The sequence below is a fragment of the Neofelis nebulosa genome, chromosome 17 (assembly GCF_028018385.1).
Source record: "Neofelis nebulosa isolate mNeoNeb1 chromosome 17, mNeoNeb1.pri, whole genome shotgun sequence".
In the NCBI taxonomy this organism is placed as follows: domain Eukaryota; kingdom Metazoa; phylum Chordata; class Mammalia; order Carnivora; family Felidae; genus Neofelis; species Neofelis nebulosa.
In genome coordinates, this window is record NC_080798.1 from 34395858 (window position 1) to 34422017 (window position 26160).

The 26160-nt window shown below is 52.0% G+C and overlaps 1 protein-coding gene across 14 annotated transcripts in view; it reads left to right on the top strand.

Annotated features, from left to right (window-relative positions):
• NLRC5 (NLR family CARD domain containing 5) overlaps window positions 1–26160 on the top strand; it is an 86095-nt gene that overhangs the window by 53935 nt on the left and 6000 nt on the right. For 10 of the 14 annotated variants that reach the window (XM_058709198.1, XM_058709191.1, XM_058709202.1 and 7 more), the window contains 17 exons: window positions 823–906; window positions 4879–4962; window positions 7313–7402; window positions 7590–7652; window positions 10109–10195; window positions 11830–11913; window positions 12569–12658; window positions 12981–13046; window positions 14646–14729; window positions 14810–14893; window positions 18207–18293; window positions 18788–18865; window positions 19667–19750; window positions 20086–20169; window positions 21651–21734; window positions 22365–22448; window positions 24160–24243. In XM_058709198.1, coding sequence (XP_058565181.1) covers window positions 823–906; window positions 4879–4962; window positions 7313–7402; window positions 7590–7652; window positions 10109–10195; window positions 11830–11913; window positions 12569–12658; window positions 12981–13046; window positions 14646–14729; window positions 14810–14893; window positions 18207–18293; window positions 18788–18865; window positions 19667–19750; window positions 20086–20169; window positions 21651–21734; window positions 22365–22448; window positions 24160–24243 — 1401 coding nt within the window. Of the gene's footprint in view, window positions 1–822; window positions 907–4878; window positions 4963–7312; window positions 7403–7589; window positions 7653–10108; window positions 10196–11829; window positions 11914–12568; window positions 12659–12980; window positions 13047–14645; window positions 14730–14809; window positions 14894–18206; window positions 18294–18787; window positions 18866–19666; window positions 19751–20085; window positions 20170–21650; window positions 21735–22364; window positions 22449–24159; window positions 24244–25683; window positions 25768–26160 lie in introns of all 14 variants that reach the window. The other 4 variants (XM_058709193.1, XM_058709205.1, XM_058709204.1 and 1 more) reach the window with 3 other exon arrangements.

Consider the following 26160-nt stretch of genomic DNA (forward strand, 5'->3'; position numbering starts at 1 on the left):
AGAGGGAGTTTGAGGGAAGAGAAAGAGGGCCAGTATGAAGGCTGGTGAGGGGGGCTGCTGGGCCCAGACTTCTCCCTTGAGAAAAGACACCACATTGTTGTTTTCTCAGAAGACTTCCCAGCTCTGCCTCGGGGGGCTGTGTGACCATGGCTGGGCCCCTCCCCTCTCTGGGCCTTGCTTTCCTCACCGAGGAAGAGAGCCACCTCAGCTGGGGCCCAAACAGGGTTATCCAGTGGAAGAGTGGGGAGGGGTGTCCCAGGCAGATGGGTCAACTTGGGCAAAAGCCCTGAGGAGGGAAAGCTTGGTTCTTGGGGAGCATGTCAGTGTGGCTGGGACATATACAGGGCAAGTGGAGGTGAGCGAAGGCAAGTGAGGCCATGGAAAAGGCCTTTTGCTTTTAGCATAAGAGTAATAGGGAGCCACAGGGGACTTAAGCTCCTGAGAGGCATGGTCAGATTTGCATTTAAGAGATAAGATACTGGCAGGTGGAGAAGGATTACATGGAGGCCAGAGGGGAGTTCGAGGGTATTAAAGTGGTCCAGGCAAGTGACAGTGGTGGCCTGGACTCAGGCAAGAACAGTGGCAGTGGGGAGGCCTTGGAACTGAGCAAGGGCAGCTAGGCACTTGGGGTCCTTTACTGTCACTGAGTGGTGGGGATCGGGCTATAGGGGACACTTGGAGTGCAGAGCATGCCCTGAAAGGGAAGGGTCCTGCAGCCTAGAGGTGGAGGAGGAGGGGCAGAGGGAGAAGGGGAGGGCCCTGGGGCTGCAGAAGGGCCCTGGGTCCTCTCTGACGCCTGCCCCACCCACTGCTCCCTTTCAGCCTCCGGCAGTGTCTGCTGGAGCCCCTGAGCCTCACCCACCTCTGTGAGACTCTGGAGAAGTGCCCGGGGCCTCTGGAAGTCAAGTAAGTAAGGAGGACGCAGCCCTAGAGGACACCATGTGGGCATCTGCCCCGTGGGTGGGGGTGGGGGTATCCTGGCTAGAGGTGAGTCCTTGCTGGTCCCTTCCCACCAGACCCTGTAGCCCTGCCTGCCCCTGACCTATTGGTAGAAGGCTCCTTGTGTCCCACAGGGCACCTTGCCCCTCCTCCTGGGAGAGGCCGCTTCCCTTTCCCCATCTGCTCAACCCCGGGCTCCTGGGAGCCCCGATCTGCTCCCTCCATCCCTGGAGCCCTGACCACCCCCCGGGCTGCCTCCATGGCTAAAGCAGATCACCTCTGAAGGCCCCTCCTCTGGGCCTCCCTCTCCCAGTTAGCAGCTCACCCACCCCAGAACACTGGGGTCTGTGACCAGAGACTGGACCTTAGAATCAAAGGAGTCCCGGCCCAGCCACCTCCAGGCTGGGTGACTTTGGGCAAATGGCTCTAACTCCCTGTGCCTCAGCTTTGTCATCTGCAGAGATGCTCGGCCTTTCCTTTGGTCCTCATCGTTGTCATCTTCTGACAGTAATTACCTTAAAGTAAAGAAATCCAAGACAAGCCTGCCTCACCTAAATACACCCCTCTCCTCATCTAGTCAGGGCTGTCCTTTGTCCCCGGGACCCTCCACTCCTCATCCGTGTGCATGTTCCGTTGTTACCTATCTGCGGTCACAGACCCACTGCATTCGACAGCTTCACTGACATGATTCTCCCACTCACTACGGTCTCTGTTCCTACTTTCCCACCCCCATCTCTGACCCTCGCAGCAGGCTCATCCATGTTCATCACCTGGTATCCGTCTTTCCATGCCTTTCTCCGTGTGCAAATGCTTATGGACACAGAACAAGGGGGTTTTGACATTGTTAACCGACACAGGATCTTACCGTGTAACGTCTCTGCGATGAGCTTTTGTCTCGTGACAGTACATCGTGGCTTTCCTGGAATATGGAGCCAGTAAACTTTTAAAAAAAAATTTTTTTAATGTTTATTTATTTCTGAGACAGAGAGAGACAGAGCATGAGTGGGGGAGGGGCAGAGGGAGAGGGAGACACAGAATCTGAAGCAGGCTCCAGGCTCTGAGTGGTCAGTTTGACACGGGGCTCAAACTCACAAACCGTGAGATCATGACCTGAACCGAAGTCGGTCACTCAACCGACCGAGCCGCCCAGGCGCCCCGCCAGTAAACATTTTAATAAACCATTTATTTTAGAATAGCTTAAGACTTGATTTCCAGAAGAGTTGCAAAGCTGGTCCAGAGAATTCCTCCACCCACTGCCCCTGCTGTTTATATCACTTGTCATGGTACATTTGTCACAACTGAGAAATCAACCTTGCTACAGGACTGTTAACTGCACCCCAGGCTTGATTGGGATGTCACCAGTTTTCTACGAAGGCCCTTTCTCTGATCCAGAATCCTGTCCAAGATCCCACAATGCAGTTAGTCAATGTCCTTAGTCTATCTGGTCTGTGACAGTTTCTTAGTCTTCATTTTTCATGACTTTGACAGCCTTGAGGAGTACTGGTGACATGGTTTGTGAAATGCCCCTCAATTTGGTTTTGTCTGATGTTTTTCTCACGGATGAACTCGGGTTATGGGTTTGGGGGGAAGAAGACCACAGAAGTGAAGCATCCTTCTTGTCGTGTCTCAGAGGTGCGTGCTATGGACTTGACTTAGCACTGTTGATGTTGACCTTGACCGCCTGGCCGAGATACCATTTGTCTGATTTCCCTACTGTGAAGTTACTTTTTTATTAAACACACACACACACACACACACACACACACACTTCTGTAATGGGGACTTTCAAACATATATAAAAATAGAATGAATAAGGGACACCTGGGTGGCTCAGTTGTTAAGTATCTGACTTTGGCTCAGGTCATGATCTCACAGTTTGACAGTTTGAGCCCTGTGTCGGGTAAGTCCAGCCCTGGCTTTTGGTGAGCCCCGTTTCTCTTTGTCTCTCCAGCCACCTCCTCTGCCCCTCATGGGATTCTCTCTCTCTCTCTCTCTCTCTCCCCCCCCTCCCCGCCCCTCACTCACTAGCGCCCTCTCTCTCTCAAAAAAAAAAAAAAAGTAGAGCGAATATTGTAGTGGGCCCTCAGTCCCTTCCACCTGCCTCAATAATTATCACGTCACGGCCCCAACACACATACGCGCACAGACGTTATTTCGAAGCGATTCCCAGACACCTTACAACTGCATCTGTAGTTATTTCAGTATGCGAAACTGAAAAGTGAGTACTGTTTATTTTTTTGTATAACCATAAAACCATTATCAGACCTAAAATATTAACATTACTATATGGCATATTAAAATCATGGAGTAGCCCATGAATTTTTAATCATCCTGATCGTTTCTAATGCGTTTTTATGTAACATTTGTATATCTGTACCTTCTATTTTTTACACTTATGCCTTTTAATATTAACCCTCCACAGTTTGGATATGCCACAGGCGATTCAACCACCCCTCTCTAGAGTCTAGACAGACATCCAGGCTGCTGCTGGTGGTGTTTTTTATAGCACTGCGGCCAGTACTGCAAAAAGCACCCTTCCATTATTTCACTGTTAAGCACCTGCTGTATACCAGGCACCGGACCAGGCCCTGGAGGGAGCAAAGCGTGGCTGGACATCACTGCCTGCTGAGGCTCACCCGCCATAGTGGGAGACAATGTAAACTATCTCAGGCAGTGGTCTGAGCACAGATGAGGGTCTAAGCACCCCCACCCCCCAGCTGTGGCTGGAAAAATGAGATTATAGCATGAAAGCGCTTTGCCAGCTGTAGAGTGCTGGGACCACGTATGAGAATATTGTTATCAAGGTACTTAATGCCGAACTCCAGCAATTTGGATGCCAGGGAAGGTGATGGGTTCCGGCCCCCTCCCCAGATTCTACCACCTTACGTCTACTTTGTGAACATTTCAGTATTCCATGTGAGATGTTGTGATGGGTAACATTTCTATTGCCTAAAAAAAAAAAAGTGTGTAAAGTCCACATCGGCCCAACCAGAAGCCACAACACCATGTATTTGGGTCCTGGTGAGAAACCATGTGTGGTGGGCGGGGGGCGGGGGTTGCAGATGGACCCGCCTTTTGTGAAGACCCCCTATTCCGCCAATGCTTGGAGCCCTTGGCCCTATCCTGGGACAGAGGGTGTAGAGGTGCCTGGACCCTGGCAGAGGTTTGGCCCTGAGGCTCCAGCTCCAGAATCAGAGGCTGCCTCTCCCATGGTAGCTCCCAACCAGCAAATAATGCAGCGGCTTGGGCCAGGCCCCTGGAGGGCCCAGTGAGAGGAAAAAGCGGTCTGCAGGGCACAAAGGAACAGGGACAGAGGAGAGAAGGGACAGACATAGACCTGGGGAGGCTATGTAAATCCCAGGGCACTTAGACACCCTGTTTGCCCGAGTCCTGTAGCCAGAGCAGACCCCGAAGGGTGGGTACCTAGCATTTCCCCTAAGCGGACCTGGTGGCGACAAATTATCCTGACAATGATCAGCTGTTCGGTCCGGTTTTGACAGAGACCCAGGCATCTCAGATCCTTTGCTGACGTGCTGCAGGCCTGACCTTCCACTATTACTTTATCACGGGTTAAGGGGGCATTCTCTTCTTAACACGTGTCTTCCGCCGAGCACCAATCTTCATGGCCCTCGAAATAATAATCCCGCTAGTCCACAACATGTGGGAGAAAGCGTTAGAGCTCCATGGAAATTCACGATGCACAGCAGCATATTCAAACTCTGAGATGTCCTGCAGCAAAGGAAACTATTGGATTTGGCTTAGCCAGCATTTTCCAAACTTCTGTGACTTTCCTTTTCCTCCCGCCTCAATGATACCTCAAGGGCCCAGCATTTGGAGGGAGCGCGTTGGGGAACCCCTCTCCGGAAGGCTCTGGCTGTGAGGGAGTGCTCCTAGCTTTCCCCACAGCTCCCCACCTCATTCAGATGCTTTGTTTCACAGGTTGTCCTGTGAGGTCCTGAGTGACCAGAGCCTGGAGACCCTGCTGAACCACTTGCCCCGGCTCCCCCAGCTAAGCCTGCTGCAGTAAGACTGGTTTCCCCGTTGCCCTGGCCTGGCCTGAGGGCTTGGGTTCCAAAGCCATCCCCCTCCTTGCCTGCCGCTCTTTCTCTTGGGCTCTTTCATTTTATCTGCCACAACCGGGAGCTCGTCACTAATACCCTGCTAACCTTGGTGGGGCGGGGGAGTTATTTGACCACTCTGGGCCTGCTGTTCCTCATCTGACAAATGGGACTAATATTTCCCGACCCCTCCTGCAGGGTCGGGACTCAAACAAGACGCCTTCTTCTACAGGCGCCTTGAAGAACGGAAAGTCTGTGACAAATGGGCTCTTGTATGTCTTGCCCACAAAAAGGTCACCAACTCCTAGAAAGGGACTTCACAGATGTGGGTTGTATATATGTCACCCACCCATGTTTAAAGGTCACCATCTAACTCCGTAAAAGGGTAACTTAAGCAGCATTCTTGAAAGTATTTAAAACTCCACTTTCTAATTTTGGCTCAGACTGGTTAGAATTTAAAAAGGATTTACTTTAAATACTCTTCTAGCAGGGGGGAAGGCAGCTGCAGCTGAGATGGAAAAATACAACAGGAAATTAAATCATACCATTAATAACAGCAACATAAGTACTAACGCCAAGGCTCTGGGATGCCTGAGACGGCTCGCTTCACATCCAGGATCTTGCTTATCCCTGAGTCCTGTAGGGACGGGAAGGAGGAGACGTGTGACATTCCAGAGGCGGCTCAACCCACGGCACCCACAATGGGAAGGGCTCCTTTGGACACAAAAAGTGGCAGGCTGACATGAACAGGTGGGAGACTCCAGACCAGAGAGAGACCTCTCCATGCCCAAGTCACACAGCATCGGCCCCAGCTCTCATCCGTCTTTGGAATGAGGTGGCCAGCTTGTCCCTCACCAGGGCTCACGCTTTGTATTACTCAATCCATAGTGGGCCAGGCACTGTTTGGAGGGCTGGAGACACAGCAAAGAGGGGGCAAGAAAGGCTAGGTCCTTGTCTTCTTGGAGCTTGCTTACCTTGTGGTAGAGGGAGCTGGACAATAAGTGAGTAAAAGCACAAATTCAGACAGTGATGAGGCATTTTTCTAGGTAACGTGGTCAAGAGCGTCTGCAATGGTGAGGGTAGTCGGGGAATACCTCTAAGAAGGGATGCTAAGGTTAGGCCTGAAGGACAAAAGGGACTATTCGGGCTTGTGAAGAGAAGGGAACAGCATTCCAAGTAGAGGGAAGAGCACATGTGAGACCCTGAGGCAAGATTAAGCTTGGTGGGCTCAAGGATCAGCCAGAAGGGCAATGCGGCCAGCACCCTGGGGCAGGCAGGGAGAGTTGCCAGGTGGGAGGTAGAGAGAGGGACCTGGACCAGACAACACAGGGCCTGGGAACCATGGGGAGGAGCTTGGGGGTTTGTGTCCAAGGGGGCTTGAAAGGCAGAGGAATGATGTGTGTTTTCAAAAGTTCAGTCTGGCTGCTGGGTTGAGAAGGGGTTAGAGGACAAGAGTGGAAGTGAGAGCAGGGAAGAGGCTCTACAGGGTCGGAGATGGTGCGGGCTGGGGATTGGGGGCCAGGGCAGAAGTAGGCAGATCCAGGGTAGAACTTGAGAATGGAACAGACGCGACAAGCTGATAAAGAGTTTGTGGGGCAAGGGAAATGGAAGCACCAAGGATGCCTCTGAGGGCAAGATGGAGCCATCTCGCTTTCTGGAAGATGGGGGTTCACAGCCAGGGGTGATTTTGCCCATCAGGAATATATGGCAACGGAGATATTTCCGTTGGTCATGGCAGAGGGAGGCGGGCGGTGAGAGGGGGAGCTACGAATGGTGTTTAGCGAATAGAGGTCTGGGATGCTGCTAAACACCCCACAGGACAGCCCCCAACACCAACAAATTAGCCCCAAATCACTGAGAAACGACTCGAAGGGCCTAGCACCTCCCACTCCCTGTCAGCAGGACTGGCCTGTTTGGTCCATGCTTGAGGGAAGAAACAATATAATAAGAAAACAAGCCTGGGTGTCGTGCCAGGCAGTGCACAAGTTTGATAGGATGAGGCCCTCACGACACCCTAGAAGAAGGTCTATGAATAGTCCTTTTTTCTAGGGAAGGAAGCTGATGCTTAGAGAGGTTAAGTGATGTGTCTAAGGACACACAGACGAAAAGCAGAACTGGGGCTCAAACCCAAGTCTCCTTGACTCTAAGCTCCTATTTGTCCCTCTTGAGGCCCTGCCTTCTTTCTTATCGCCTTGCTGGCCCGCCAGCCCTCCCCATCCTTTTTTTCTCTTTCCCCTCCAGCCCATCCAGGTTCCTTGTCCGCTCTTGCTTGGCTCCTACCTGCTCACATATGGTCCCACTCCTTTCCTTCCCAGGCTGAGTGAGACAAGGCTGTCCCCAAGGAGCCCCCTCATGCTGGCCGACCTCTTCGGCCTGTGCCCGCAGGTTCAGAAGGTGGATCTCAGGTGGGCATTGCCCTAGGACAACTGGGTCTCGTCTTGGAGGGTTGTGCCTAGGGTCTGGTAGGTGTGTGGGGGTTGGATGGAGACGGTAAAAGTCAAGTCAGAGGCTTGGCTTCTGAAGGAAGCCCGCCCCAGGAGGCCCCCTGAGGCTGTAGCCAAGGGTGGCTGACTCAGGTGCTGTCCGTTCCAGGTCCCTGTATCACACAACCCTGCGCTTCAGGTCTAGCGAGGAGCAGAAAGGCGAGTACTGTGGGTAAGTCCCTGGAATTGTGCCCTGGCAGCCGGTAGGTATTGGGGACAAGAAGACCTGCCTCCTGGATGCCCAGAACTGGATACAGATTGTCAGCTGTAGAGCATCCCCTTGAAAGGTCCCTGCAAGGAGGCTTGTTTCCTCTGACATAGAGAAGCAGAGGGCCAGAGAGGACCAAGCTTTATCAAAGGCAAATAAGGAGTACCTGTCAGACTACACCAGAGCTCAGGGGCCTGGTCCAAGGAAAAGTACTTCCTAACCTGCCCACCAGGCTTTAAATCACAGCTCCACAGGGCCTGGTGCCATGGGCAAGCTCCTTAACCTCTGTGACGCCCAGCTTCCGCAGCTGCAAAGGAACTGCCAGGATGTTTGCAAGGATTAACTGAGACAGTGTGTAAAGCGTGAAGCACTTACAGATGTGAGTGTCCTTCCCCTGCTGACTCCTGGACCAGTGCTCTGTGATTGCCTGGGTACGAGGGAGGAGGTGCTGCACCGGAGGCAGGATGACGAGGCAAGAGGACAGCCTTCAAGTGCAGAAATCATGTTTCTGGTAGCTGATGCCACTGGCTCACCGAGAGATCTTGGACCAGACCCTTCTCCTGTGGGCCCCAGCCTCCCCACTCGTGAAGTGAGAATAAACAGAAGAATCAAGATACGTTGAATATCTGCAGGGTGCCATTCTATAGCCTTTTGCACATTACTGCCCTGTAAGCCTCACAGTTGTGGTCAGTTGGCAGTAGGGGGCAGTCGGGATTCGAACCCGAGAAGGTCTGCAGTGCTCCTAGCCCAGCGATGGACAGATTTTTCCTGTAAAAAGTTAAGATTGTAAAGACTTTGGGTTTCTGCAGGCCACACAATCTCTGCGACAGCTACTTGACCCTGCCTTTGTAGCTTGAAAGCAGCGGAGACAATATGTAAACCAGGGCACATGCCTGCGTGCCAGAAAACTCCTCTATCGTTTACAGACCCTGCGACTTGCATCTCGTGTATTTTGTGTCAGGAAATATTCTTCTTTTGGTTTTTTTACTCAACGATTTGCAAACGGAAACATTATTCTTAGCTTGCAAGACGCAGGTGGCCTTGGGCCGTAGTTTTCCACGTCCTGATCTAGCCCAACACGACCCTGACTTCTAGAATGCCTTGATAGCTTCTAAGTCAGCGGTTTCCAAAATGTAGAACAGAGACAGGATGGGATGGTTTTCTAGGGGGCGGGGCAGCTGGCAGAGTAGTTCATCATCACCGAGCCCCTCAATGAGGTCACTATTCCCTTTTTGACTCTTGATGTGATTAAGGCCAAGAGGAAGTCGAGCTTGGGCGGTGGCCTGACTCTAATGTTTGCTGAGCCCCCTTTTTAATAAGAAGAGAGAGAGAGAGACAGCCCTCGTCCAGGAAATTCTGGCTCAAATTTAATGATGCTATTTTGCTCTCATTTCATGCATTCTTGTGCTTATGGTCTGTTTGTGGCACCACGTGTAAGGTTTCCATTTGAGTGAATGATAATAGGGTTTCCTTTTATAATAAATGCGTCTAGTCAAAAGAATGAGCTGATTTAAAAATCGGAAGTGAATAATACTATAATAAGGAATTTAGGAACAGGGAAAAGATCATGAAGGGCAGGACCAGTGATAAAAATTTGAGATATTGATTTTAGGTACTTTCTCGTTTTAAGATGCTTCCTCCTTTTCTTTTCTTTTTTTTTTCTTTCTTTTTTTTTTTTTTTTTTAAGTTGCTGGCTGGTTACAGATCCTTCATTTACCTTTTTGTGTAGTCTCATTATTTATTTATTCATTTTTTAATTAAAGTATAGTTGACCTACAGTGTTGTATTAGTTTCAGGTGTACCACCTAGAGATTCAATGACTCTGTACATTAGGCAGTCCTCCCCGTGATAAGTACGGTCACCATCTGTCACCATACAACATTACAACATTACTAACTATATTCCCTATGCCATACTTTTCATCCTCTTGACTTATTTATTCTTATTTATTTCAATAACTGGGAGTTTGTACCTCTGAGTTCTCTTCACCTAAATTCCAATATCAAAGGCAAGAGCAGACATCCCCGACCCCCACTTCTCCTCCGCCCCACCCTGCACATCTGGTCACTAACAGGACCCCAAGAGCTGTAGTTCTCCAACTTGAGGTTCAATCAGAGCCACCAGGAGATCCTTGCCTCTACGATTTCTGGTTCAGTGGGTCTGGGCTGGTTTCCTAGAATTTGCATCTGGACAAGTTCCCAAGTGTTGCGGGTGTGGTTCGTCAGGGACCACGCTCTGACAGCCACCTCCCCAGAGGGAGCCTGTGAGCGCCAGGTGAGCTCTGCTGTGAGCCAGGCGGAAGTGGTGGATGATGGACAGTTCCAGAGAATCCAACCTTGGGTGAGGCCCTGTGGGAACTCGGAGGCCACACCCAGGATGAGTCAGTGCCCCCCTCCTCAGGCTTGTTCCCCCTCCTCCAGCAGGTTCATGGACTGTGCCCTCAGTCGGGAGCATATGGAGCCGCTGTGTTGGTTGCTGAGCAAATGCGAGGACCTCAACCAGCTGGAGTAAGTGGGGGGTGGGGGAGGAGGGAGAGGAGCATGGGAGCACGTGCCTGGGTGGCAATAAAACTGTGTGTGTGTGTGTGTGTGTGTGTGTGTGTGTGTGTGTGTGTGTTCATGCACACAACACCTCTCAGGGCCAGCTATCAGGGATGCCTGGGACGCATCCTGGGTCACGTTCATAAAATTTCCCTGTACCCATTTATTTCTTCCACCCCCTACTCTTGCCATGGTGGAGCTAGTTCAGCTTGCGCCCCTTGATCTAATTTGGGGAGCTCTTCAGAACAGGGCTGTAAGAGCCCCTTGGCCTCACGATGATAAGACATTGGAGTTCTGCTGGCAGATGGGAACCAAAACGAAGGATCCTTTGGTCTGCCTGGCAAGTGGTTAAAGGTACCAGATGGCTCAGCCTGAGGAGGGTCCGGGAGCCAGCTGGGGTGAGGCCTCATGGGCCCTTATATTGTTGAGAGGTGGCACCTGTATGACCTGTCTTGGGTGCCCAAGTAGCACAACCCCCAGATGGGTAGAAAAATTAAAATCGGTAACACCTCCTGAGCACTCTCTCCACTGTGCTACGTGCTTTACGTATTCTTTTTACCCTCCCCAAACCCTAGGTGCTATTGTCCCCTATTTTATAGATGAGAGGACTGAGGTTCAGGGAGGATTTAAGGACTTGCCAAGGTCACATAGCTAGGATGATGCAGTCTTTGCTCACAACTGCTAGGTGTCCAGCTTAGGACCAGTGGGACATAAAGAGAGCTGTCTAAAAGCACATGTGCACGCGCGCACACACACACACACACACACACACACACACACACACACTTTAAATTCCTATTGTGATGTTGATAAGAGAAATGGGGCTGGTGGAAATCACATATTAGGTAAATCAGCAGTACAGCTTTGAGTTTTCCTGTTTTTCATTGTGGAGGGAAATTTTTCTAATTGTAAAGATTACTTTATCAAGTGGCTTTATGAGACACACTGATTTTTAATTTTTAAAGTCTCTCCGAAAAAGACAAGCCTCAAAAGAGTCATCATCAGGGACAAAATGAGTTCAAAGATGCAAGACAAGAATCAGATATTCCAGGCCTGCTGATCATACTGTTCCTGCAACTGTAGCTAAAACCATAGGAGGCTTCAGTGAGGGCAAATAAAGTATTCAAGTGCAATTTCCGATATTACATTCCCGAATTAAAAGAAGAAATCTCCTGGGTAAACGCGGCCTCCAAACATCTTTCTTTTTCCTGAATTTACTCTTGTGCAAAAGTTGCGGTTCTCAACTGATGTGGGCCAAGGGCACAGTAAAGGCAAGTTCGTTTTTCTGTAACTCTGGGGAGGCTGCTGGAGGCCCGGGGGCCCCAGTAGGTGAGGTGACCCCAGCCTGCGGTGCTGGTCAGGGGGCGGTAGTGGGCAGTGCAGGAGCTGTTGTGTGCTGGGCGATTGTGCAGGGGGTGCCAGAGAGGATGGTGCGATGGAGGTGGGCACGGTGCTGTCCCGCCACAGCGACAGCGTGATGGTGACCTTGGCACGGAAGCAGTCCTGTGTGGGTTGGGTAGCAGTGATAGTAACCGTGAAGAGAAAGGCCCCGGCCGAGGGGGCGCGTCTGACCCCCACCGACTTCTTCCTGCCTCTCGCAGCCTCTCAGCAAACCTGCTGGGTGATGACGGGCTCCAGTGCCTACTGGAATGTCTGCCTCAGTTGCCCATCTCCGCTTCTCTTGAGTAAGTGATGAACAGCCTGGGGGACAGCCCCACACCCGCCCCTCTCTCCCTCATTGCCCACCATAGAGAGAGCCCCCACCAGGCATCCAGGAGAAGCTGTAACTAAAGCGTGGTGACCCAAGCTGACTTTGGGACAGGGAAGTGACAGTTTGTCTCTAACCAGCTGATGCAGGACACCAGCTGTCCTGGCTCTGGTCCATCCTGTCCCTGCAGCTCCCCTTGACTAACTCTACGGGACACAGATTTGGAGATGTTCCCACAGCAGGGAGGGCCCCTAGGAAGTCACCCACACTCTCAGCCGATACCCCAGTGACCCACAGAGTGGTGGCCGGAGCCCAGACACAGCAGGTCGCTAGGCAACTGAGCTGGGCTCTGGGTTTCCCTGAGCCCCTGGGGCTGGAGCTGCTGGCCTGGCCTCATCAGCCCTGTCTCAGACCACAAGGACCCTGTGTCAGCCCCAACTCCTGAGGACTCAGGGCCCGGTGTCTGACCCGCCAGGGATAGTGCCCCTCTGGCCTCTCTCTGGACCTCAGAGTCTGCATCTGGACATTGAGGACTCTCCTCCCAGAGATGACAGCTGGAAGAGAGGAGACAGGGGGGCTGGGCAGGGCTGCCCTGAGGTGCGCCCCCATCCTGAGCCTCATTCCTCTTCCAGTCTGAGTCACAACAGCATCTCCGTGGAAGGTGCTCTGTGCCTGGTGAAGACTCTCCCCTCCTGCCCACGCGTCCGGGAGGCCTCCGTGAAGTAAGAGATTGGTGCCACTTGCTGATGGGGGGGAGAAGCAAAGGGCCCACGCTTAGCAGCCCTCTGTGTGACTTGGGGCAACTTGTGCCCCTTTCAGCATTCACTGAATGGGGGATCATAGTTTCCATCCTCTGAGGCCTGCGTGACATAGGGACCAGGGAGGTCACAGGATGGAGAAGGCCGGGCTTCAGTGTCCCTCACAGAGTGGGTTGGGGGTCACCTCTGGTCTGCCTTCCCCCTGCGGGCCCAGCCCCCTTCCCTGGTGTACCCCCTGGTGTCTGGGTCTCAGGATGCTGGGCCTCCCACACCCTTCTCTCTGCAGCCTGGGCTCTGAGCAAAGCTTCTGGATCCACTTCTCCCGACAGGAGGAGGCCGGGAAGACATTACGGTAATTCCTGGTCTGGGGTGAGGATAAAGGGGAGGGAATGGGGAAGAAGGGGCTGACCCCGTGGCAGCCTCCGTGCCTCCTTCGCTGGGCCCTTTCCTCCGTCAGACACCCAGCGTCATGCTCACAGCTTGGGTTTGCCTCCCCCAGATCTGCCCCCAGGCCCCCCACACCTCCAGTCCTTGCGGCCAGGCCTTCGCGTTGTATTTGCGCCTCTTAGCCACGTCTTAAGTCCGGAAGCTTCTGAGTATCGTGGTTAAGAGCTCAGACTCTGGAGCCACCTGAAGGCAAATCCCAGCCAGGTGACCTTGAACAAGTGACTTAACCTCTCTGTTTCAGTCCCTCATCTGTAAAATGGGAATAATAGTAAGACAGACCCTTGGGGTTATTATGAGGATTAGATGAGTTGATAAGCGTAAAGTGCTCGGAAAGGGCCTGGCTATCAGTTGTTATTACCCACCAGTAGCCTTGGGCTCACTCCCTCTTGGCCTCACCACCACTGTCTTGGGTCACTTCCCCTATATGTCTTTCTTCAGCTGTGATCATGGCCTCTGAACTGGTCCACGGCCTCTGGCCAGGCCTCCCCCAATCCATTCACTTCCGAGCAGCCAGAGGGATCTCCCAGCACACGTCGGACTGTGCCCTTTCCATCGTGCCAAGCCCTTTGGTGGCTCCCAGTGTCCCCAGAATAGGGTTCAAGTTGTTCAGCTTGGCCTTTTCCTCACAGTCTGATCTAGCTGCCACTTCCTACTGTGTTCCTCCTCGCCCCCCAATATCACACACATATACACCACACTCACACCACACACACACACACACACACACACACACACACACACAGCACACATGCACCCACACATTCAGCCCACGGGACCTTCACTCCTTGTTCAGAGCACACATGGCCCGCTGAATCTTCCTTCCCACGGGGCACTCAGCCTGACACTGTCTTCCCTGTGGTTTCTGAGATAAAGTTCCCCCTGTCCTTTAACGTGCAGCTGATGTCAGCCTCTCATGGAAGCCTCGTTGTTGTCCCTTGGGAGTGAACTGCCCTGGGCCACCCAGGGCCAGAGTGCCAGGAGGGTGGGCCCCCCGCCAGAGTCCCAGGCCTCCTCCCTCCAAGGGAGCCCGGAGTAAAGCCGTACTGGGGAGTAGGGCTGCGGCGGTAGGTAGGCCTGGGGTCTGGAGTCAGGCTGACCCGGACTGCAACCCGATTCTGCCCTCACCGCTCACCAGCTGTGCGCCCCGGGTTAGTTGTTTTCTTTGCCTGTAAACGATGTGCTTGGAATTCCGCGAGATACTGCACGTAAGGCGAGCCTACCCGGTGTACCCAGAGGCGGGCACACAGCTTGGCATATAGTCAGGGCTCAATGAGTGACACTCCCGGCCCCTTCTTGGCGGGGTCCGGGTGGGGGTGGTGATCTCTCCCAGGAGACCGGAAGCTCCCAGAGCAAGAACTGCCCCTTTGGCCCGTTCTGAGGCCTGGCTTCCAGGCCTTTGCACTCAGGGTGGGGCTCCCCATAGACCCTGGGGCAGACAGGAAGAAGCAGGACAACAGCTCCCACAGGCCTCACCTGGGCTCTGCCCCTTCCCCTCTGCCCTCAGGCTGAGCCAGTGCAGTTTCAGGCCAGAGCACGTGCCCAGGCTGGCCACCGGCCTGAACCAGGCCCTGAAGCCGACAGCGCTCACGTGAGTGACCCGGCACAAGGGAGGTGAAGGGACAGGGACTCCCTGTGAGAGCCACCCCAGTAATGGACCTCTGTCCCCAGGCTGACTCAGTGCTGCCTGGGCCTGAAGCAGCTGACTGTTCTCCTGAGTCTGGTGAGGTGGCCCGTGGGACTGTTCAATCTCAGGTATTGTCTTCCTTTGTGGCCCTGGGAGGGGGCTGTGGCGTGAATGGGGTCAGGGTGGCTACTGGAGGATGGGCCCCCCGGGATTGTGGCCCCAGCCATTTCCTGCACCCAAACCCCACCACTTGGATCCTGACAGTGGTCCCAGAAACCCCCTTAGCACACAGAGAAGCCGCCCTCCTTGAGGTGGGGCCTATGCTTCGAAACATAAGAAAAAAAGGAAACCCCCAAGGACACCCGGCTGAGGTCAAAAATAATATATAACAGGGTGCCAGGGTGGCTCAGTTGGTTAGGCATCCGATTTCGGCTCAGGTCATGATCTCGTGGTCGAGGCCCCGCGTGGGGCTCTGTGCTGACAGCTCGGAGCCTGGAGCCTGCTTCGGATTCTGCGTCTCCCTCTCTCTCTGCCCCTCCCCTGCTCGCACTCGTTCTCTCTCTCCCAAAAATAAATAAACATTAAACATTTAAAAAATAATAATATATAACTAATACCATGTGTGCATGTTTGCTATGATCATTTTAAAACTTTCAGAAAAGCGTTGAAGATACTAAAAAGTAGACTAATTTTGAAGACCCATGTTCTTATCACCTGGGCTTGACAGATGTTCAGGGTTCTCTATATTTGTTTCGTATCTTAATTTTGTTTTTTCTGGCTACAGTGTTTCCAAATAAGCCATAGATCCCATAAAATATTACTCCTGGGGCGCCTGGGTGGCTCAGTTGGTTAAGCGTCCAACTTCAGCTCAGGTCACTATCTCACGGTCCGTGAGTTCGAGCCCCGCGTCGGGCTCAGGGCTGATGGCTCAGAGCCTGGAGCCTGCTTCTGATTCTGTGTCTCCCTCGCTCTCTGCCCCTCCCCTGTTCATGCTCTGTCTCTCTCTGTCCCAAAAATAAATAAACGTTAAAAAAAAAATTAAAAAAAAATATTACTCCTAAATATTTCACCATGGATCTTTAAATATGAGGACATTTTGTACATAATCACGGTTGAATTAGGACATCCAGGAAAGTCAGTGGCAGTTCCTAGTGTCGTGATTACCCAATCCGGTCTGAAAATTCCCATCGTCCCCAAATGGGGCAGCTGGCTCGTTGGACCCAGGATCCAGGCAAGGTCCGTGTTGGCATGGGGGGGCTTTTAGGACTCTTAATCTGTATCCCCTTCCCCACTTTCCTCTTTTATGCCAGTGACCTGTGGACAAAACCAGCCGTGCGCTGTAGACTCCCTTGCCGGCTCTGTGACGTCACTGTGTTTGTTCCTCTAAATCCCTGACTTTCCTGGAATGGAAGTTACATCAGAAGAGGCTCCGTGAGATTCAGTTGCATTTTTGTGTCCAAAAACTTCCTTCGTGGCCAGTGCTGTGCACCTCTCAGCACAGCCAGTGATGAGGCGTGTGAGTCTGGTTGTTCCCCGAAATAACATCCTTGTTTAATTACGGCACAATACGCATAACGTGAAATTTACCATCTTAACCATTTTTAAGGGCACAGTTCAGGAGCGTTACGTACATTCAGGTTGTTGTTCAACCCCACCTCTTTGGTTGAAAAACTGCAATTTCATGCCCCTTGAACAAATCCCCATTTCCCCCTTCCCCAGCCCCTGGGGAACTACCATTCTACCTTCTGAATCTATGGATTTGACTGCTCTAGGTCCCTCCTATAAGTGGAATTGTACAGTATTTATCTTTTTTGTGACTGGCTTATTTCACTGAGCACAGGATCCTCAGGGTTCATCCATGTTGTAGCACATGTCAGACTTTTCTTCCTTTTATTTTATTAAAAAAATTTTTTTAATGTTTATTTTTGAGGGAGAGAGAGAGAGAGACAGCGTGAGTGGGGGTGGGGGCCAGAGAGAGAGGGAGACGCAGAATCGGAAGCAGGCTCCAGACCCTGAGCTGTCAGCACAGAGCCCGACGCGCGGCTCGAACTCACGAACCGCGAGATCATGACCTGAGCTGAAGTAGGACTGTCAACTGACAGAGCCACCCAGGCTCCCCATTAATTTCCTTCCTTTAAAAGGCTGGCTGACGTTCCATTGTAGGGACATACCACATCTTGTTTATCTATCTATTCATCCGTCCGTGGACCCTTGGGCTGTTCCACCTTTTGGCCACAGTGACTGTGGCCAATACGGTGACTGTATTAGTCACTGTGAACATGAGTGTACAAATCTCTCTTTGTATCTCTGCTTTCAATTCTTTTGGGTATATACCCAGAATTGCTGGAGCACCCAAAATAATGCTTTAAATGAAAACTTTCCGTTCCCTAAAAATAACACATACTCGTAGAGATTTGTGGAAAATCCAGATGAACATAAGAAAAATAGTACTTTGAAAAAAAAAATTCAACATAACTTCAAAAGCAGAAATAGTTTAAACAACTCTTTTTTTTTTCTGCTTCTAAATTAGTGCATGCACATTGTAGAAAGTCTGGAAAATATTGGAAACTAAGGAAAAAGGGGAAAAACCATTTGTGAGAATTCTACCGTCTAAACAACCAGCCTTAGCATTTAATATATTTTTCTTGTATCTCTGTCTTTCTGTTTCTCTCCATGTTTTCTCCCCTCTCATATTTTTCCTTGTTAAATTTTTTTTCTAAATGTTTATTTATTTTAGGGCACCTGGGTGGCTCAGTCGGTTGAGCATCCAACTTCGGGTCAGGTCATGATCTCACAGTTCGTGAGTTCGATCCCCATGTCGGGCTCTGTGCTGACAGCTCAGAGTCTGGAGCCTGCTTCAGATTCTGTGTCCCCCGCCCCCTCTCTCTCTGCCCCACCCCTGCTTGTGCTCTGTCTCTCTCTTTCAAAAAAAATGAATAAACATAAAAAAATTTTTTTAATGTTTATTTGTTTTTGAGAGAGACAGAGACAAAGAGACAGAGATAGAATCAGAAGCAGGCTCCAGGCTCTGAGCTGTCAGCACAGAGCCCGACGTTCGTCTCGAATTCATGAACCCCAAGATCGTGACCTGAGCCGAAGTCAGATGCTTAACCAACTGAGCCACCCAGGCACCCCTTCTTTTTTTTAAATACAAATTGGGATGTTTTATATACAATTTTATTTCCTTATCTTTGCCACATGATGCTATATAGGCCTTTCCTTAAGTCTAAAACTATTGTTTAAAAAAGAATATTTTCTGTTAGGATTGTTACAGTAACTGTCGGAACAAGGATGATGTTAATTTCCTGTTTTATGTTTGTGCGTGGTTGTGTAATTTTATAGTTTTTAAATAAGTCAAACCAAAAAGCCTCCTTGGCCCTCCTCCCACGCCCTCCCCTGCTCAGCCTGGGGGACCTTCATCTCCTTCTGCTTCTGTGACAGGGTGGAGGAACCATGGGTAGGCAAAGCCGGGGTCCTCGCCCTGCTGGAAGTTTGCACCCAGGCCTCAGGCAACATCACGGAAATCAGGTGAGTCGAGGGAGGAGGCCGCCCTGAATGCTTCATCTTTTCAAGACTGTTGGGACCGTCCCTACCCTAGACATCGATCTCTTGGCCTGTGGGCTAACAGCTCTGTCACTAGCAAATTCTCTGGATCCCCAAGATGGCAGGGGCTACACACACGTGTCGTGACTTATGCAGTAATGAGGCCACCGTGCCAGAAAGAGGAAGGCAGCCTCGGATGCAAAGAGCCGTTGGATCACGGGGGTGCACAGCCCGGAGCCGTGCCGCTTGCCTGGTAGCGGCCCCTGGATGACAGTAACGTGCAGTGTGGCTCTATGACCGGAGGCCACAGAGATGACACAGGGCAGCTAAGAGCAGAGGCTGTGGGGTCCCGCTGCCCCGAGTCTGGTCCCTACCGGGTCTGGGAGCTTAGAGTCAGTCGATTGGCAGCCTCAGTCCGGAGCTCAGCCTCCATGGGAGACAGCTGCAGCCCTCACGCTGGCTACCCCTTCCCTCCTCAGCATTGCCGAGGCCCAGCAGCAACTCTGTCTCCAGCTGGAGTTTCCCCGCCAGGAGAACCCAGAGGCCGTGGCCCTCAGGTGGGACCTAGTACCTGGACCCCCAGACGAGTGGCTGGCGGTGGGGTAGGGGTGGGGGCACCTGCTGCTTCTGATCAATATTTCTCATGCGTCGCTCAGAGTCCTTTGATGTCCAAAGTGTCTAGGTGGCCAGTGAAAGCCGGCCCAACCTGCCTCTCCATGCTCTCCATCCCCACCCCAGATCTTAGTCTCAGCTCCAGTCACCCCCACCATCTTTCACTTCCTCCAACACCACCTCGCTCCCTTTGACCTCAGGGCCTTTGCACAGGCTCTTCCTGGACCAGAATGTTCTCTCTCCCCCTACCCTCTTCCTTCTGATTCACCTGGCTACCCGCCCCCCACCCCATTCTCCAGGTCTCAGCTTAAACACCACTGCTTCAGGAAGGCCCCTCTGAACCCCCAGAAAGAATCAGGTTCTCCCGTGGTCCACTCCTACAGATGCTTGGATTCACAGCACCCCGAATCCATGCAGCACATTTTGGAAACTAAAACATCACCCCTTTTAGGTGAATGCACAGCCTTGCATGTGTACATTCTGGGAAATAGATCATAGCTGGAACTCGGCCCCAGCTCACCTTCTTGGCTGGGTCCCCTTGTGTGGTGAACAACCTGCACAGCCATACCAGCTGCCCCATCTGGACCTCTCCTTCATAGCACTTCCCATAAATGAATAGAAAGTTGTGGGACTTTATTTCATTAGCATTTATTTATCCCTAAAAGGTAAGCTCCATGTAGGCAGGGACTGAGTCCCCAACAGTAACCCAGGTGTTCAGAAACTGCTGCCTCCCTATCTACCTCCAGGTTGGCTCATTGTGACCTTGGGACCCACCACAATCTTCTTGTCTGGCAGCTGATGGAGACATGTGCCAGGCTGCGGCAGCTCAGGTCAGAACCCTGAAACACCTCCTAGGGTCCCGAGGTCTCTGGTCACCCCCGTACCCAGTCCCCCCTCCCCAGGCCACATGGGAGAGGCTGGCCAGTCTGTGATGGGGAGGAGCAGAGCCTGGGGCAGCACTGCTTTCCGTGGCCTTCTTGCTTCCCCAAGTAGGAGAGAATCATACTTGGCCCGTTGAGGAGAGCTCCAGGGTGGCGTAGGTGCCCCCACTGGGAACTCTTGGGTGGCTCTTTTCCCCCTCTTGGCCTCCCCATCTCTATGTGATGGATGTTCCCTGAGGAGCATCCCATCTGAAATCCTCCCGAATATGCTTGCGCCTTTTCAGCTTGTCCCAGGTGAACCTCTGCGACACCAGCTCCCTGCTGCTGCAGAGCCTCCTGCCTTCCCTCTCTGAGCTGAAGACATTCCGGTATGCAGACAAGATGTTCATGCGCCCCCTTGCACCCTCTTGCTCTGGCCCCGCACTTCCCGCCCTCCCCAGCCCTGGGCTCAGAGGAACTAACTCTGCGCCCCCACCCTGGGGGCTGGGTCCACTCCATGGCTCTGGAAAGTCAAGGTGTGTGGTCATCCACATGGCCGTATGGCAGAGAACGATTTCCTTTCCAACGCTTTCTCTTTTTCTTTTTCTTTACTATTTGAAATAATCGCAAACTAATAAAAGACCGAGAAGCGGTTCCATATACCATTTTCCCAAATTCACCCCTTGTCAATATTTTTTCACCTTTGCTCTTTTTCCCTTCCTCCCTCCTTCCTCATCCCTCCTTCCTCATCCCTCCTCTCTGCTCTTCTCCTCTCTCCCTCTCTCTTTTTTCTGAGCCATTTGGAAGCAGTTGCATAAACCTGCCCCTTCCCCCCTTACTATTTCAGGGAATCTCCTAAGAACAAGAACATGCTCTCCCATGACCCAGTGAAAGTGTAAAATGCAGGAAATGTAACATTGGCACATGCTTGTTATCAGAACTAGCGTTTTTGTGCCCGTTTTGCCAAATGTCCCCATAATGTTGTTTGTTGCATTTTTTTCCTAGTCCTGGATTTCACCGAGGATCACGCACTGCACTTAGTTGTTATTTGCCAACACTAGTTGACAATCTGGAAGGGTCCTTAGGCCTTCTTTGTCGCGCATGATATTGTCATGACATTTACGTGCCAGTGATTTTGTAAAACGTCCTTCCGTTTGGCTCTGATGTTTCCTCATGTTCAGATTTATGTTCTGCGCGTGGAACAGAAATATCACAGAGGTGATGTTGTGTTCTTCCCTGGAGGCACATGTTGTCTCTTTGTCCCCTGACTGGTGACGGGGAACTGGGATCACCTGATTAAGCTGGTGGCTGCCAGGTTTCTTCCCTTGCAAGGCGACTGTTTTCCCCTTTCTACTTAACCTGTATCTTGTAGGGCGATACTTTAAGACTGTGTAAACATCCTGTCCTTCCTCACATTTCCATCTGAAATCTACAGATTTCAACCTCCATTGATAATTCTTGCCTGGGTCAAGTGTCAGTATGATGGTTGCGAAATGGAGCTTTTCTAACTTTTCGTTCTCTTTGAATCCAACTGAACGCATCAAGGAGAAGGTGTCCGTTTACTTGCTACTCGCTTTTGCTGTTGAACTAAAGAGGCAGAGCTCATGGTCAAAGATAGTAGCTAGCTAGACTTCGTGGCTTACATTGTGAAGTTGCTACCTGGATATGGTTTAGGGAAATGCTCAACTAGTCCATGCTCCTGCCTCCAAGCTATACCTCAGCTTAATGATTCCGTGGCAGGGAGGTTTATGAAGGGAAGGAGGGCCCCTTCCCCCCCGCCGCACCCCTCCTCCTTGCTCTCTGCTACCGGCATTCGGGGTTCTCAAGATCCACAGCCCCTACCTGACCTGCTGCCCTTTGACCCCCACAGGCTGACCTGCAGCTGTGTGAGGTCCGAGGGCCTGGTCCACCTGACATCGGGTCTGAGCCACTGCCTCCACCTGGAGGAGCTGGAGTGAGTCGCGGAGCTGGGAGTGGGAGGTGGGGGGAAGGGGTGACCCAGCTGAGGGTGGTGAGGACAGTTGAGGCGCTGATAAGGTGGGTGGGGGACTCCACCTATCACTTTGCTCCCCGATGAAGCCCAGCGACCCTGGGTGTGGCCTGGGGGAGCTGAGCACTGTCTCCTTGGTCCCAACTTACCACTCACTCAGGGTGACCCTGGACAAATAAACAACTGTGCCTCTCTGGGCTTGGACTGTCTCATGTAAAATGTAAAACGGGGGTCATCCTCTTTCTCTGCCTGGGGTGGCTGTGGGTACCAGGGTACAGTGAAGGCTCCGGGGCGGAAGGGATCACTGCACGTGTGTGTGTGTGTGTGTGTGTGTGTGCATGTGTGTGTGCGTGTGTGTCCCTTGTCCCCGGCTTCCCCTTTTGCAGCCCTCATCCAAGGCATCCTTTCTCAGCTGGGTCAGCTGTGATGGCCGTGTCTAGTGCCCTGGCGGGGCCTGGACAAAGACGGTGGTCTAGGATCTGCAGACCCAGAGCTGCCCTCCAGGGGGGCACTGAGAGACGGAGGGGGCTGATGAGACAGCTCCAGGAGCCAGGGGGCTCGTCTAACTCTCACCTCGTACTCGCTCCCTTCCAGCTTGTCCAACAATCAATTTGGCGAGGAGGGCACCAGAGTGCTGATGGGGGTCCTCGAGGGCAAGTTCTGGCTGAAGAGGCTGGAGTAAGTGGTGGTGAATGGTTAAGGGGGGAAGGTGGGGAGGAGTCAGGAGCATGGCCAGGAACCTCTCCATCTCCTGCGAACACAAACTGTGAAATCCCTGGATGGATGCAGGTGAGCTGAATGCCCTCCCTTTTACCTCCTCGCCTGGCTCTGAGTGCCATCAAAGTGCTTGGTCGCTGGAAATAGATACTCGCTCAAACTGACCCACACCACAAAGGGGAGGGATCCTCACTGCCCAGACACCTCTTCTGGTTTCAGATCTGTCATTTCCCAAGGTCTCCTCCCTGACAGGCAGCTCTCCTTGAGCTCTCCAGCTGATGTCTTCCACCTCTCCATCCGTGGCCAAGTGATTAGGGGCACGGACCCTGGTTAGGAGCCACCCCACCTGGGTTCAAGTCTCGGTAGGGTGACCCGCCTGTCCCGGTTTGCCCAGAGCTGAAAGTCCCGCATCCTGGAGACCCCCTCAAATCCAGACACCAGAGAAACCCTTGCTGTGGAGATCAAAGACCCAAAAACCAGCCAGGCTGAAATAAAAAAATGCTATAACTGAGATGCAAAACTGACTGGATACAGTCACAATGAGGATTGAGGAAGCAGAGGAGAGAGTAGGTGATACAGGAGATAAAATTATGGGGGACAATGAAGCTGAAAAAAAGAGGGAGAGGAAATTCTTAGATCACAAAGAGAGACTTAGAGACCTTAGTGACTCCATAAAATGAAACAGTATCTGGATCATAGGAATCCCAGAAGAAGAAGAGTGGGGAGAAAGGGGCAGAAGTTTTACCTGAACAAATTATAGCTGAGAACTTCCCTAATCTGGGGACGGAAACAGGCATTCAAGTCTGGGAGGCACAGAGAATGCCCCTTAAAATCAACAAAAACAGCTCAACACCACGACGTAGCATAGGGAAATTTGCAAAGTACAAAGATAAATCTGGGCAAACCAGGACACCTCCTGCTTCCACCTCTGACTGTGTGAGCTCGGGCAAATTACTTAACTTCTCTGTGCTTTTCTCTCCATCTTGAGTTTGGAGATAACAGCTGTACCTACCTCCGTGGGTTGTTATAACGATTAAATGAGATAATACGTATTAAGTCCTTAGAGCCTGGCACAGAGTTCACACTCTACAAGTATTGACTATTATTATTATTATTCCTCTCTCCTGCCCAGACAGGGGGCCTTAAGGAGTGTGATCCCATGGGTAACAGGTAGTTGGCGTCCAGGAATGGGAGTCCTGTAGCCTTGGCTTCTGTTCCCAGGGCTTCTACTTTCTGTGTGTGGCCTTGAACAAGTTTTCTAATGCTCTGAGCCTCAGTGTGCCTCATCTGTAAAATGGGGGTGATAAGAGTTCCACCTCTCAGGACGGCCCTGAGCTCAGTGCTTGGCCTGTAGTATGTGCTCAGTAATAGTATGCTAGTACACAGTGGTTGCTATGATTCCTGGTCAACAGTCTGGGTCCAGTGTGATTTGGAACATAGAACTGTCGCCTGGATGGCCTTAATTCACGCAGAGAAACGGCCTTTGGATTTCCCAGGCCGGTTCGTTTTGTACAACGTGTTTACTCGCTGTGGATGTAAGTGGCTATCTTGGGGGTCCCTGGGCATTGCTTAGCACCAAGGCCTCAAGCCCCCAGACCGGACAGGGCCTCAGTCTGCCCCTGGGACCCAACCCCAGCCATACCAAGCCCTCCTCTGGCCTCTTCTCTTCCAGCCTCAGCCATCTCCCACTGGGAGGCTCCATCCTGCCCGTGCTCGCTCCAAGACTGAGACACATGACCCTCCTGCAGAGCCTCCGGTGAGTGACCAAGTGAGCCCGAGGGAATGAGTGGGAGGGCATGCTCCCCAGTTCCACTGGGACCACCCACCCAGGGAAGCACCAGGGGGACTTCCTGAGGACCCTCTGTGGCTCCTCTACTGGGGACATCGCTGCCCTCCCAGGTCGGTGCCCGCTCCTCTTGCCTTTGGATGCCACCAGCTTCCTCCTGGCTACGGAAGTGACCTGAAGGGGTCGGGCCCAAGTTCTGGAACGACCCTTAATGTGCACAGATTCACCCAGTGTGACAAGCCCCCAAGTAATACAAGTCTGGGGGCCACAGACCACACACGTTGAGTAATGAGGGTCTAGACTCAGATCTGGTGACTTTGACATTCTCGCCTTGGGCCCCTGGCCACCTTGATTAACAGATATAACACTTCCTTTTCATGTGATTTTTTTCAAAATATGAAATGTGGTGGCTAAGAACAAACCCCAGCAACAGCACAAAACAGTGCTTTGTTTTCACCCAAGTCCCCACCCCCGACGCTAGCGGTATGGAGTGGGTGGTAAATGCACGGTCAGAGAGTTCTGGAAGCATATCAGATGAGACTAGGTCATTCCATCCAAAATTAATTTCTAGAAAGGCACTTCACTGAAGTTGATTTTGTGAAATGAAAGAAAACAAAACAATCTTCAAAGACTCAACATGGGGCCAAGACAGTCTGCCTCAGCTGTTTTGTTTCGTTTTGCTTCTCCCCCCTCATGGAGGCAGGGCAAGGTCAGGGTGCAGAAAAGACAATAAACTGGCTTTATAGAAAAGCCCAGCATTTGCATAGATTAGAGCACCTATGCCCTAGAGAAATGATTTGCCTGAATTGCAGAGCCCATGTGAACTTGGCATTCAGCCGGCTGGAGATCCCTGGTACGGAGGCTGAGGCAAAGCTTGACCCAACCAGAGAATGTGGCCACTGCTTCCAGGAGTGGGGGGCTCCAGGCTTTCATTTCCACTTTGCCTGGGAGTCACTAGGAGACTTTGGCCAGTCATGGCTCCTCCCTGGTCCTCTGTTTTCTCATCCGGACTTTGGGTACAGTCATGCCCACCTCGCCTGTCCCCCTCCCCAACCCATGAGGTTTAGTGACGGGCACATGGGTTCCTGGTTATGTAAAAGCTTTGTGTTTGTTTGGGGTTTTTTTAATGTTTTATTTATTTCTGAGAGAGACAGAGCATGAGTGGGGAAGGGGCAGAGAGAGAGGGAGACAGAATCCAAAGCAGGCTCCAGGCTCTGAGCTGTCAGTGCAGAGCCTGATGTGGGGCTCGAACTCACGAACCGTGAAATCATGACCTGAGCTGAAGTCAGCTGTTTAACCGACTGAGCCATCCAGGCGCCCCTGGATGTGTAAAAGCTTTGTAAACTGTAGAGTTCTTAGCGCAGCACCTGCAAAGGCCTCTGCTCCCCACTAAGGCCTCTGCTTCTCCAGTCTGAGCAGGAACGGTGTTTGTGATGTCGGCTGCCACCCGCTTTCCGAGGCTCTCAGAGCTGCCACCAGCTTGGAGGAGCTGGAATGAGTTGCCTGTCCCTCCCCCAACACAAGACCACTTTGGCAGGGTCAGATGATAAAAGCAAGGGGCTCCCTGAGAGCACGCTTCCCTGCTTAGTCCCATGACCTTCACCCACTTCCCCACTGCATGACCCCAGGCCAAGACCACCAGGAGACCCCGAGATAGGATGAGAGTGTGGATTGCAGCCGGAGGGATTCAGGTCAGCCATCAGGGAGAACATTCTAAACAGAAGACAGGAGTTTGAAGTCCTCACCCAACACAGAGTGAGGGGACTCTCTCCGTGTGAGCTGAGGCCTCTCTCCAGACTTCAGCCTCCTCTTCTGTTCTGGGAGGGGCGGGGGCACGGACAAAATGACATGGGTGGCAGGCTGCTGGTTCCAGATCATCTCCTGTTC